The sequence below is a fragment of the Danio rerio genome, chromosome 7 (assembly GCF_052040795.2).
Source record: "Danio rerio strain M-AB ecotype USA chromosome 7, GRCz13ab, whole genome shotgun sequence".
NCBI lineage: Eukaryota > Metazoa > Chordata > Actinopteri > Cypriniformes > Danionidae > Danio > Danio rerio.
In genome coordinates this window covers 64,169,815-64,182,294 of record NC_141027.1, presented here as the reverse complement: position 1 = coordinate 64,182,294, position 12,480 = coordinate 64,169,815, and the positions used below count along the sequence as shown (strand labels likewise).

At 40.4% G+C, this 12,480-nt stretch overlaps 1 protein-coding gene across 2 annotated transcripts in view; it reads right to left on the bottom strand.

The window, feature by feature from the left end:
• adam19a (ADAM metallopeptidase domain 19a) overlaps positions 1 to 12,480 on the bottom strand; it is a 244,429-nt gene that overhangs the window by 35,669 nt on the left and 196,280 nt on the right. The window contains exons 14-17 of one of the 2 annotated variants that reach the window (XM_087262030.1): positions 12,270 to 12,465; positions 9,110 to 9,218; positions 8,427 to 8,631; positions 7,829 to 7,906 (exon numbers count right to left, since the gene is read on the bottom strand). In XM_087262030.1, the coding sequence (XP_087118156.1) occupies positions 7,829 to 7,906; positions 8,427 to 8,631; positions 9,110 to 9,218; positions 12,270 to 12,465 (588 nt within the window). Of the gene's footprint in view, positions 1 to 7,828; positions 7,907 to 8,426; positions 8,632 to 9,109; positions 9,219 to 10,130; positions 10,383 to 12,269; positions 12,466 to 12,480 lie in introns of those variants that run through there. The other variant, XR_015496372.1, reaches the window with a different exon arrangement.

Sequence of the window (12,480 nt, the reverse complement as noted above, 5' to 3'; positions counted from 1 at the left end):
GAGAAGGGAGACCGTCCCCCCAGCGCCCGTGAGCCGCTGGCGGAGCATGCAGACCTTGCGAGCTGAGAGGCGGCGCGTCCCAGACTGGCAGGGCCTGCAGTGCCCGTGAGCCACTGGCGGAGTGCACCGAACCTACGAGCTAGAGAGCTGAGCTCAAACTGGCAGATTTCGGGCTGTCACCTCCGGAGAAGTGGAAAAGTGCCCTTTCATTTCATGGCAGTAAAAAGTGCCGTTGGAAATGGCGCCCCGCCCTCCAGCGGGGAAAGAGCAAGTTCCCTCCTCTCCAGATGACCTGTCCCAGGGACGCTTCGCGGTTTGCCAGACTTAGCGGCGTTCTGGGCAGAGGCGAGTGCGGGGGCGGTGCAGCTCTCGTAGGCGGGCGCCTTCGGTGAGGAGCAGGTATGGATGGCACGGCGGGCGGAGCGGGCTTACGGGGCCGCCGATTAGACATCACCCATCGGACTGCTCTCTCACTGCCTCGAATTCCTGGGTGAATTCGCAGACTGTGTCGCCGACCAGCTTGGGATATGGGCGAGTCAAGAAAGCGGACTTTGTCAACTTCGCGCATATCAACCAAGTTTTGTTAGAGGTGGGGCTTCTGGACCACTAGTGTGGACATTGTCCTCCCCAGAGCACACGCAGCTGACTTAGTAGTCCGAAGAGCTTAGTCGGCTGCGGTGCGAAGCTCATAAGCCTGGGTTGGACCCACCCTCGTGCAGCTCGGCCAGCGCCTGCGCTTGGTAGCGCTGGACGGTGGCTATCGCATGCAAGGCGGATGCAGCCTGGTCCGTAGCTTTGTAAGCTCTAGCTCCGAGGGAGCCGAAAACTCACAGGCTTTGGATGGGAGACGAAGCAGACCCCGCCAAGAAGAGGCGCTGCGCGGATTAACCGCCATCGCACACTCAACCTGAGGAATCGCCACATACCCCCTGGCTGCTCCACCACCAAGAGTGGTGAGGGGGGAGGGACACGCAGCACGAGCAGAAAAAAGGTGCTCTTTAAGACCGCGTGAGCCTACTGTGCGTCGCCGGGAAGAAGGGAACACCCCTCTACTCGGTCCGGCCGCGGAGCTGGGGGATAAACCATCTCCAACCCACGGCCGAAGCAGCCCGGGAAAGCACGGCTAACACGTCCGTTTCAGTATCCGTTTTGACAGCGCTCACCTGCCCGAAGGGGGCGAGCGGGTCCGGATCATCGTCGGACAATGAAAGCCCACCCTCCGATGCCGCGGAGGACATCTGATCTCCGGTGACAGCGAGCGTGAGAGCTACCATCTGATTGAACGGATCACTCCCAGCGCCCGAAGCTTGGATGGAGCACTTGGAGGAGCGAGAGGTCCGCGAGCCCTTAGGCGGCGGATTATCTCTCACTGGAACCCTCAGATCTGCCCGAGCGCCCGCTGCAGAACAGGAGGCGACTGGGGTGGCTCGCTCTCTCACGAGAGTTTGCCGCGATCTCAACTGCGCGACGGTCATGGCATCGTAGTGACAACATGACCCGCCCCCGAGCACCACATTAACATGCTGGACCCCCAAACATGTAATGCAGTGATCGTGCCCATCATCCGGAGCCAGGAAACCCCCGCAACCAGAAACGCACAGTCGGAGCGCCGTCCTGAAAAGGACGTGCTGCACGACTGTGTTGCTCTTTTAGGATGCTTTGCAACAATACGCACCGCTCTGGAGGACCGTACCCAAAGGGACGCCAGGCAAGGGAGAAACCCAGCTCGACCATCTGCCGCTGCGTGGACTCGCTCTGGACCGGGAGACACTCGTTCGCTCGAAGTGGCTGTAGACAGCAGGAGGAACCCTCATGAAGCTCGATCAGAAAAGTCTCTGAAGCGAAAAGGATAGCGTCTGCTGGCGCCAGGTGAGCTTATATACTCAGTTGATTGCTTATGCCGCTCACCTGCGCAGGCTTGCGCTGCCAATTCATTCTTAATTGGCCCGTTCAATACTCTTTCAGACGAGTAGCTTCTGAACCGAACCTCCCAATGCGTGGATTTTAACAATCAAATCCACTTATAGTGCTGGAGTTCCCCCCGAAGGGGAACAGCGGTTCCGGAAATCAGGTAAGACGAAAAACAGAATCAGAAAAATAAGGGCGAGAACGCGGCGGGATCCGAAAACGCGGTCGAAATCGAAGACGAGGGCTTTTGCTTTTTTTTTTTTCTGGACGGCTTTTGCGAACCGTCGCTCGGGTTTAGGGAAGGAGGAGGAGGAGGAGGAAGAAGAGGGCGGCCGGGTCGGCCGATCCGGCGGCTTTTCGCGCGAGAACGGCGCGGGCGCGAATGGCACGTGCTCCCGAGAGGCGCCCGAGACGCGAAAAAGCGCGCACAGTGGCCTCTCGCAGATCCGCAAAAACAAAAAACGCTCGAATACGTACCTTCCGGGACGTATCTCGCGGTCCGCAGAAACGTCCGCTGGGCTACGTTTCCACAATGAGCCCGGGTTGACTGAAAGGGGCTCTAATGCCAAGTTCAGACTGCATGATTTTAGCCCCAATTTTGACCTGCCGACTGGTTTTGAGAAATAGACGATAAATGTCTGAAATCACAGGCAAATCGGTGCTTGTTCACGCTAGTAGCAAACCTACAATGTGAACTATCAAAGACGCACTCTAAGAGACGCGCTGATGAGTCGCCGATGACTGTGAGATTTTGTGTGCTAAATTGCTGGAGCTGTCTGCGATTCAAGTCATGCTGTGTAAAATGAGTATTGACTGAAATTAACATCGGCGATCCCCAACAGCCAATGAGAGAGATTAATTCACTTCTTTGTGTGTGTGTGTGTGTTTGTACCTGCAGGCCAGCGGAAGGGTTGGGGGAGAAGTTAAATGCGCTCATTTTCAATTTATTTGGACCCAAGAAATGGAGGAAAAAATAATGTAAATTTAGCAGGAGCACCCGTGTCTGTTTGACGTTTCATACAGAAAGTCAAAAAAGAAAGTTGAGGACAAATTGCTAATTCCCTTCAAATTTTCAAAACTAACCCAGATGAGCAAATATGTACATTTTCTACCCCATGAAAGACTTCTTTCTCATTATGTAGTTAATGAGAAAAGATATACAACATGTTTTTGGCTGTGAGACGTAGTGTGGACAAAGTTTCAAAGGCGATTCTTCCTAATGTAAAGTCATGCAATGTGAAAACCCTTTTCGCCAATCCATCTTGCAGTGTAATCAAAGCAGCGACAAAAAGTTAGCCCAGATAGTCATGCAGTGTGAAAACATCTATGACACGACTAGTTTCAAAGTCATGCAGTCTGAACTTGGCATGAGTTGCATCTTACACACTACTAAATATTTTTTTTTATTTTTGAACAAATAATTTTTTTAATTTTTAAGTTTAATTTTTTTTGTGCTAATTGTCAGAAGACAATGGCCAGACTGGTTCCAGCTGATAGAAAGGCAAAAGTAACTCAAATAACCACTCCTTACAACATCTCTAAATGCACAACACAACCATCTTTGAGGCCAATGGGCCACAGCAGCACAAGACCACACCGGGTGCTGCTCCTGTCAGCTAAGAACAGGAAACTGAGGCTACAATTCACACAGGACACCAAAATTGGACAATAAAAGATTGGAGAAATGTCACCTAGTCACCTAGCTAGTAGTGTGGATTTTACATTTTAGTTGAAGAAAGAATTTCCGAACAGTTGGTACAACCCTACCCAGCTGAACACAAGGATGGTCAGATTATTGTTCTATAAAATTCTGTAAATTACAATTCGCTACAAACAACAGTTGATTTTTTTTGTTTAGTTTTGTTTTTCTTTTTTTTAAGTAAGTTTTAGCTTCTCTAATCATCAGTAGCCATTTACCTATACGAACATTCATTGCTGCAATAGCAGGGAAGGTTTTTCGTCACGTCTTTTAGAGTAGAGTAGGGCAAATACAGAATATACAGCCTTTCATCTTAATGGAATTTCTTTTAACACAGAATATTTTACACGCTTCAATCTAACCCAGAGGCAAGACAGGAACAGTGGAAAGGAGAGAAAATATGCTGTGCGCAAATACCACAATCACTCACTTTATTCTCCGTCCACACTTCCCTAAACCATACAATCAATATGAATCAAATGATAATGCAAATGAATGATAGAAAAGCTCTTTCTGAATCTCTAATCTCCCCTCAAAGACCTGTCGTATTTGGCTGCCCTTTTGAAAAGCCACTGGGTAAATAAGCAAGAAATAAAGAAATAAAAGAAAAGCTGACAAAAGAGAGTGACAGGAGGAGGGCAAACAGATTAAAAAAGACAAAATTTGACTTTATACAGGTTGAAGGCTGTTTACAACTGTTTGACCAGAAAACACACAAATTAAATGCTCTAGCTCTGCTAACATAAGAAAGCGCTGGTTTTTAATAGAGGCGCAGTATGTGTCAGGAGATGAGCGTCCCAGAGGGCGGTTTTAAAGGATTTACAGGTGTGAAATCCAGTGAATGAGTCACTCTGGGTTAAACAGAGACTCCAAGTGAAAAGCAATACTAAAATATAGCATTTGTACAGCCAACATTTAGGAGTAGAAATGGCATGTTTCATTTTCCAGCATTTACAGATGTTAAAAACAAATAGTGTTACAATGCAAAAATATAATTACAAATATCTAAACTCCACTGCAGCCCTCAGGTAAACCAATTTTCTTTTTTTTAATTTTCATCAGCTTAGAATTATAAGGTTCTATCTGACATTTTTGTCCAAATTGAGTTATTGACATTCCTATTAAATGACAACTTATTTAAATTATATAATGTTTTTTGTATAAGTTTTTTACATTTTAAAACTTTTTATTAAAAAACAAAAAAACAAAAAAGGTTTTATCTACAAAGTCGAACTCAAGGTTGGCTCTATAAGGTTCTTTTTGTGAGCCAATCAGCATTTTGAATACACACATGAGGACCAATCAGGATTAGCTTTCTTTGTCAATTTAATAGACTGCTCCGTTGAAAGCAGAAAAGACCAGAAAAAAACATAAAATCAACTAAATTATTTAGAGTCAACTAAATAATGCCGCATTACATAAAATTGAAGAGAAACCTGAACCTAAAGAGATGTGTGTAATGTGATGATTTAGATGCGTTTTCTATTTTAACATTATTTAATGATTAAATTTTACATTGTTTAAAAAGAAACAGTTAATAAAAAAGTAATATCTTTAATTTGAAATATTTTTATTTGTGTATATATAGCCAGTGAAACATTTTTTTTTCAGTGTTTATTACACTAATTTGCTCATTGTCTGTTTTCCTTTAAAGTCTTTAAATTTGATATTATGCCTTGAAGGGTTTTAATTAATTTTATTCATGGGGTCTTAATTACAATTTAGGGTTTGTCTCATGCCAACGTATGAAAGAGAAATGTTACATATAGTTTGCTACAAAGAATGCAAAAACTTCAAAATAATTCTCAAAATAATATAGAACGTGGAATGATCCTTATAACTCCAAGAACACTAGATGTTATTGCACTGCCTTTGAAAAAATTAAATGATTAATTTATGTATTTTTGATGACTGGCATTCCTTTGATTGATAGGCAAAAAAAAATGCTTTGAATTGTAATATTTCTCATTTCTCATTTACTCGTTTCTTATGGGTGACCATTTTAGGGTAAAAGGGAACATTAAGATGATTTATTTTTTACCCAGTAAACACTGTTGAATTGAGTCCTTTTTATTGTGTGTCTAGATGGTAAGTTAGTTTACAAACCAAGAACTGCTCAGAATAAGAAAACTATATTAAATAAAACTTTTAATTTTTTATTAAATAAATAAAAAGATTTCACCCCAAAAAATGTCCTTAGGGATGCTTGAGGGTAAAAACAAGATGAGCAAACAAGCAAACTTGTTTAATATGTGTCTTGTTTTAAGCATAAACTATTTTTCTAAATGATATGAAATGTCCAATTCAATGCAGATTACATTGTTACATCATTAGATGTAGAGAAGAGTCTGTCTTTACACTGTAAAAATTATTGTCCCTTTATTAATCAGCGGTCACCACAGAATGAACTGCAAACTTATCCAGCACATGTTTTACGCAGCGGATGCCCTTCCAGCTGCAACCCATATAGGAAACATACACACACACTCTTTCACACACATACAGTACACTACGAACAATTTAGCTTAACCAATTTACGTAAACCACATGCTTTTGGACTTGTGGGGGAAACCGGAGCAACCGGAGGAAAACTACCCCAACATGAGAAGAACATGCAAACTCCACACAGAAACGCCAACTGAAACCATCAACCTTCCTGCTATGAGACGATTGTGCTACCCACTGCGACACCATGCAGCCCTCCAATTAGTTATGACAGCTAATATTTAGAGTTATGTTAACTTATGTGGATTGAATGTGTTCACAACTTATATATCGAAGCTTTACCTTTCTGAACTTATTACACTTAAAAAAAAGACTCATCTGAATAGCCAACTTCAATATTTATGGTTACTAAACTTAAACCATGTCTATAACACTTAAACTGTAAAGTCTTATCAACATCATTCTTAATTACAACAACTTATCTAAGTTAATAAACTTAGACCACATCCATGGCATGTAGATGCAATGCAATTTAAGTTTAACAAATGGACCATCAAAATAAAGAGTGACAAAGTAAGCTTAAATTTAAGCATGAACACTTACTTTTTAAAGTTTCAAACTTTCTTTCTACAGTGTATGAGTCTGAAGCAAAGAATTTTTCAATTTGACAAAATAAGGTTGTATTAATTAGACTTTCATTAAAGCCCATAAATGCTCGGGCCACAGTTGTCCTAAGAGTAAACTACTGTGAAATATATTAACTCTAAAGATCATTACAGCAGACATTAACCGATTAACGTTAATTATGCGTTATTGTGAACATGAGATTGACCTGAAGAATGTAGGCAGGTACAGTCAGTCTCTCACTCATACACATAATACAATAAGCTATTACCATCAATGAATCAGCTTATTTTCCCTTTGATATTACCTCTAAAGCAATGTTTTCAAACTAGTAATGGAGGTTTGCCTTGAGATTTAAATCTCCAGTAAAACGAAAGTAGTTCCTCTCGCATGGATTTTTTAAAACACTCAGTGGTTGTTTCTTATTGATCTACACACGTGTGTCATCAGACAGTTGTATAAACGCATACTGATAGCTTTGTGATATGGCTGTGATTACATACTGTTTATTGCTGTGGCCTATTCTTCTTACTTTTTTATATAAATATACCAACCCAAGCTCATTCTGGAAACGTAGCCCCGCGGACGTTTCTGGAGACCGCGATTTACGTGGCCGGAGGAACGTACGGACGCGTTTATTTTTTTTCGAGTGAACGCTGCGGGGCAGTGTGTGGCACCGCTCCGCTCCTTCTCTTCGCGCTCGCTGGCCGACGGCTCGCCTAGTCGAGTGGAGGGCTTTCCGGATGCAACCACAGCTTTGCATCGGCGGAGCGGAGGCCCCGGAGGAGGAGGAGCCTGGTCGAATGTGGTCGAAATCGAAGACGAGGGCTTTTGCTTTTTTTTTTCTTTCTGGACGGCTTTTGCAAACCGTCGCTCGGGTTTAGGGAAGGAGGAGGAGGAGGAGAAAGAGGAGGGCGGCCGGGTCGGCCGATCCGGTGGCTTTTCGCGCGAGGACAGCGCGGGCGCTACTCGAGAGGTGCCCGAGACGCGAAAAAGCACGCACAGCGGCCTCTCGCGGATCCGCGAAAACAAAAAACGATCGAATACGTACCTCCCGGGATGTATCTCGCGGTCCGCAGAAACGTCCGCGGGGCTACGTTTCCACAATGAGCCCGGGTTGCAACTATACATACATACAGTAGAATTACTTACACCATGTCCATGGCAACGGACAATGCAGGATTCTAGTTCAGTGAAAGAGGTATTTTGACATCGCCGATCTTTGCACACCTGAAGGAAAAGAAAACCAGAATAAATCAACACTTCCACACAAGTCATTCATTTAATTAATACATAAATGAAATATTTATTTAATGACACATTCTCAAGACATGTCTCCACCGAATAATACACATCTAATTAATAAAGATGTAAATAATAATAATAATAATAACAATAAAAATAATGGCGACACAGTGGCACAGTGGTTACCGCTGTCGCCTCACAGCAAGAAGGTCGCTGGTTCGAGCCCCGGCTGGGTCAGTTGGCGTTTCTGTGTGGAGTTTGCATGTTCTCCCCGTGTTGGCTTGGGTTTCCTCCAGGTGCTCCGGATTCCCCCACAAGTCCAAAGACATGTAGTATAGGTGAATTGAATAAGTTAAATTGTCTGTAGTGTATGTGTGGGAATGAGTGTGTATGGGTGTTTCCCAGTGCTGAGTTGCAGCTGAAAGGCGACCCCTGATTAATAAAAGGACTAAGCTAAAAAAAAAATGAATGAATGAATGAATGAGTGAATAATATTAATACTCGCCTTCCCCTCTCCACACTTGGTGCCTGTCATGACAAGCCCAGGGTCTGGAAGGTCGCCCTGCCCATCTTGAGTGCTGTAAACAAAGGTGCCCCGGCACTTCACCTCAATGCCGTCTGTCTGGATGGTGGTGTCTATGGACACAGCATTGGTGCCCTTTGGCTTCTTGGCAGCACTGTGGCATTGTATCTTACCACATTTGGCATCACTGTTGGCAGATTTGACATGTGAGACAGAAAGCTCTCAATCACCAGTCATCTTTGCTCACAGCCATTTCAGCAAAAAGTCGGCCATGGGAAAAGTAAATTAGATAACAGTCTGATCGAAAGAAAACCTCATCTTAAAAATCACGCAGGTTTTGAGAATGATGAATAAGCTGAAAAAAAAGTTTTCTTTTATAGAAGTTTGTCAAATGTAAAAACTGCTGAGTCAGCAGTGCTGTAACTTTTTTAGATTATTTCCTCTGCTTTTTAATACATTAGCTTGTTCTTTATAATGTATTAGTTTGTTCTTTTTAATGTACAGGTGAAGCCACAAGAGAAATAACTGTCCTGTAACAGTTTTAAAGAAGTCCGAATTGCTACTTGCAGAAATTGCAGATTTCCCATCAGGTCAGCAAGTTCTTTGACAGAAACTGTTTATTGCTTATATATCCGGCTGCTTGAAATACTGAAGTAGCACCTCACCTCTTCTCACACTTCATGTAGTTGCCCTTACTGTCCTTGCCGCAGTTTCCAAAGGCATTTCCCGCAGCGTTCACATCTTGAAAACAGGCGTCATGCGCCGGCTGCGCACCTGGACAGATCCACTTATTTAGTTAACACACGTTATCTCTGAGAAATGTCAATTACAGTCAGAGTCTCATAACAGAGCTGTAGAGTAAACATAACTCTACTGGCTTAATGCCACCAGTTATCTCTTCATTAGAGAGAATGTAATACATTCAAGTGGAAATAGTTTGAGCTAAAGTATTCAAAATGTGTATATGCTACTAGCATTCTTAATATCATGCTATGTTACAAATAATCCAATGATTTAACAATTAAAAATTAGCTGCTCAATTATTGACTATGATAATATCTGTTGCACGCAGAGACCATCAAACACGTCAATATCCACTCACCCTTCAAATGACAAAGTACATTTGCTGTGATCTGTCTGTTTGACAGCCAAAGAGGCTGACTGGACACAAGCCCAGAACACACTGGAGGTGTACAGCCAAATGCCACGAGCTCTCACTAAATAATCAACATCAAGCACTATTTGATCATCACTGCTGACTAAACACTGAAGGGTTTATTAGGATTAAAACATTATTCTGAAAGCCTGGTTTAGGGAATTAAAAGAGATGTTTGGCATCAGACTTTTTGGTATAAATGAGCAATCAATAAGAAAGATGTATTAAAATATTCAGTTTAATCTAAATACTATTGATTTTTATTAATATAATTTTTTTAAACATAGAAAAAAAAAACTGAAAAAGTTACATTTTATGCTCACCAAGGCAGCATTTATTTAATCCAACAAACAAAACAACTATTTCAACTGTTTAAATTGAAAAAAAAAAAATCCTTTTATCATGTTCGGGAGGAAAACATCCACTGAATTAAATTGCGATACAAATGCGTCAGATTAACATTTTTTCAAAGTTTTTTTTTATAAGTTTCTTAATCAACCTCAGTCCTATATATATGTGGGTTTTTTTTTCATTTACATGATTTTAACTCTTTAATTGCCAAGTTCATAATTAATATCACTGATTTGGTAAAACAAAAAAACACAAAAATTACGTATTTTCAATATAAAAAGGAATTGTGCACTGGATTTTTAAAATCTCTTATCACATTCTTGGACATGTAAACGATTAGTAACAACATTGGCTTTGATACATTGTTAGATTTTCAGTAGTTTTGATCAGGACTGAGGTTCTTTGCATAAATCTGTTAATCAACCTCAGTCCTGATCAAAACTATTAAATGTTTTTCTTTTAAAAATAACAAAAATATATTAAAAAAAATTATGTTAATCTGCTTATCTTTTTTTTACAGCAGTTTAATTTATTGGATGTTTTCATCGCTAACAAAATGAAAGGTTAGTAAATTTGCCCAGAGTGTATTGTTGAGTTAAAAAAAATAAAATAAAATAAAATAATAATATATATATATATATATATATATATATATATATATATATATATATATATATATATATATATATATATATATATATATATATATATATATATATATATATATATATATATGTGTGTGTGTGTGTGTGTGTGTGTGTGTGTGTGTGTGTGTGTGTGTGTTAATCTTTTTTAAAATAGTTGTACTGCTTTTAAAACAACTGTATAACAGCAAAATAGATGTTTTACATAAAATTGCATGTCTTTACTGTCATCCTACATTCATTCTAATCTTACTGATTCATTTAGTGCATTTTGCTGAAAAACTATTAACTAAAACAAAAATCATATCACTCTCTTAAACAGTACTGTAAAGAGCCAATATTTTTCATGCAAAATATTACTTTGAACACTCTCAGAAAAAAAGGTACATGGTGGTACAAATAATGTTCCTTAAGGAACAGTTTTGTACTTTTGTAAAATATTGTACCTTATATGTAGGCCCACACAGAATCTGCGAGGGGCAGAATTTCACAGATTTTCTGCAGATTTTCTGCAGATTTTTAACCAATTATTAATTCTGTTAATTTACTTAAGTAAATGTGTAAATCTGAATTTATTCAGTTTTTATTCAGTCATTTATTACTTTTTATTTAAAATATTAAGGCTTTATTTATGATACTGGATACTCCCAAAATAATTCCGCAGAAATCTGCAGATTTTTACCAAAATTCTCAGCAGAAATAGCAAAAAAGCAGATTCCGTCTGTCCCTGCTTATATGGTACAGAAAAGACCTTTTATGATACTGTTCTGTACCTTTTCAAAGGTACACTCAGAAATAAAGGTACAGGAGCTGTCACTGGTGCAGTACCTTTTCAAAAGGTAAATATTTGTACCTAAAGGGTCCATATTGGTATGTCAAAGGTACTTTTTAGGTACATTTGGGTACTAATATGCATTATTTAGGTACCACTGTGGACTATTTGGGTACAAATATTCATCTTTCAAAAAGGTACTGCCCCAGTGACAGCTCCTGGTCCTTTATTTCTGAAAGTGTATTAAAATGAAAGTACACAATTGTTCTCATAAAAAAGGTACATAAGTTTTGGACAACTCCCTCTTTATTACAATATCTATGAAAATAATTATGACTGAAAAGGCTAAATGATTTTCCATATTAAAACAAGAATCATAATATAAAAGTATTATGTTTGAAGAAACTCATAAACATTCATTATTAAGTTCTATAATGCAAAACAGCTGTTAAAACAAATCTACAGGTATTGTAAACTAAACATTTAAGGAATTTTAATAAATGTTTGGTGAGCATTTTTGACACTGTTAAGGTATAAAATATCTTGTCACTGAGGTATACCTTCATGGATCAGATTTGTACCTTTGATGAAGGTACAATATTGTATCTGCAGGTATTAAAAACCAAAGGGATATTTTGGTTTTCCATGGTACAATTCATGTCCTTAATGGTACAAACTGCAATGGTACAAATTAGTTTCTTTGTCTTAAGGTACAATTCTGTCCCATAAAAAGGTACTGCCCCACTGACAAAGGTTTTTACCTTCTTTGGTACAACTTTGTACCATTTTTTTCTGAGAACTTTGTACCATTTTTTTCTGTGAGTGAATGAATCCATAAAATGACTTTCAAATGTGATTTCTGTGAAAACTAAAGGCACACGGCCAGCCAGCATGTATCTTACCGTAACCCCACAGCTGCAGGCACTGCTGTTCATGGGTCAGACACATGCCATTATAGCAGTAGGCACGACCATACTGACATGATGACCCATCCAGGAGGTAAACGTTGGAAGGGCAGTAAGGAGAGCCTCCTGTGCAGTATTCCGGCAGATCACAGGCACCGGCTGGTCCACGGCACATGGTGCCAGCCTGCTTTAGCTGTGGGCAGAGGGC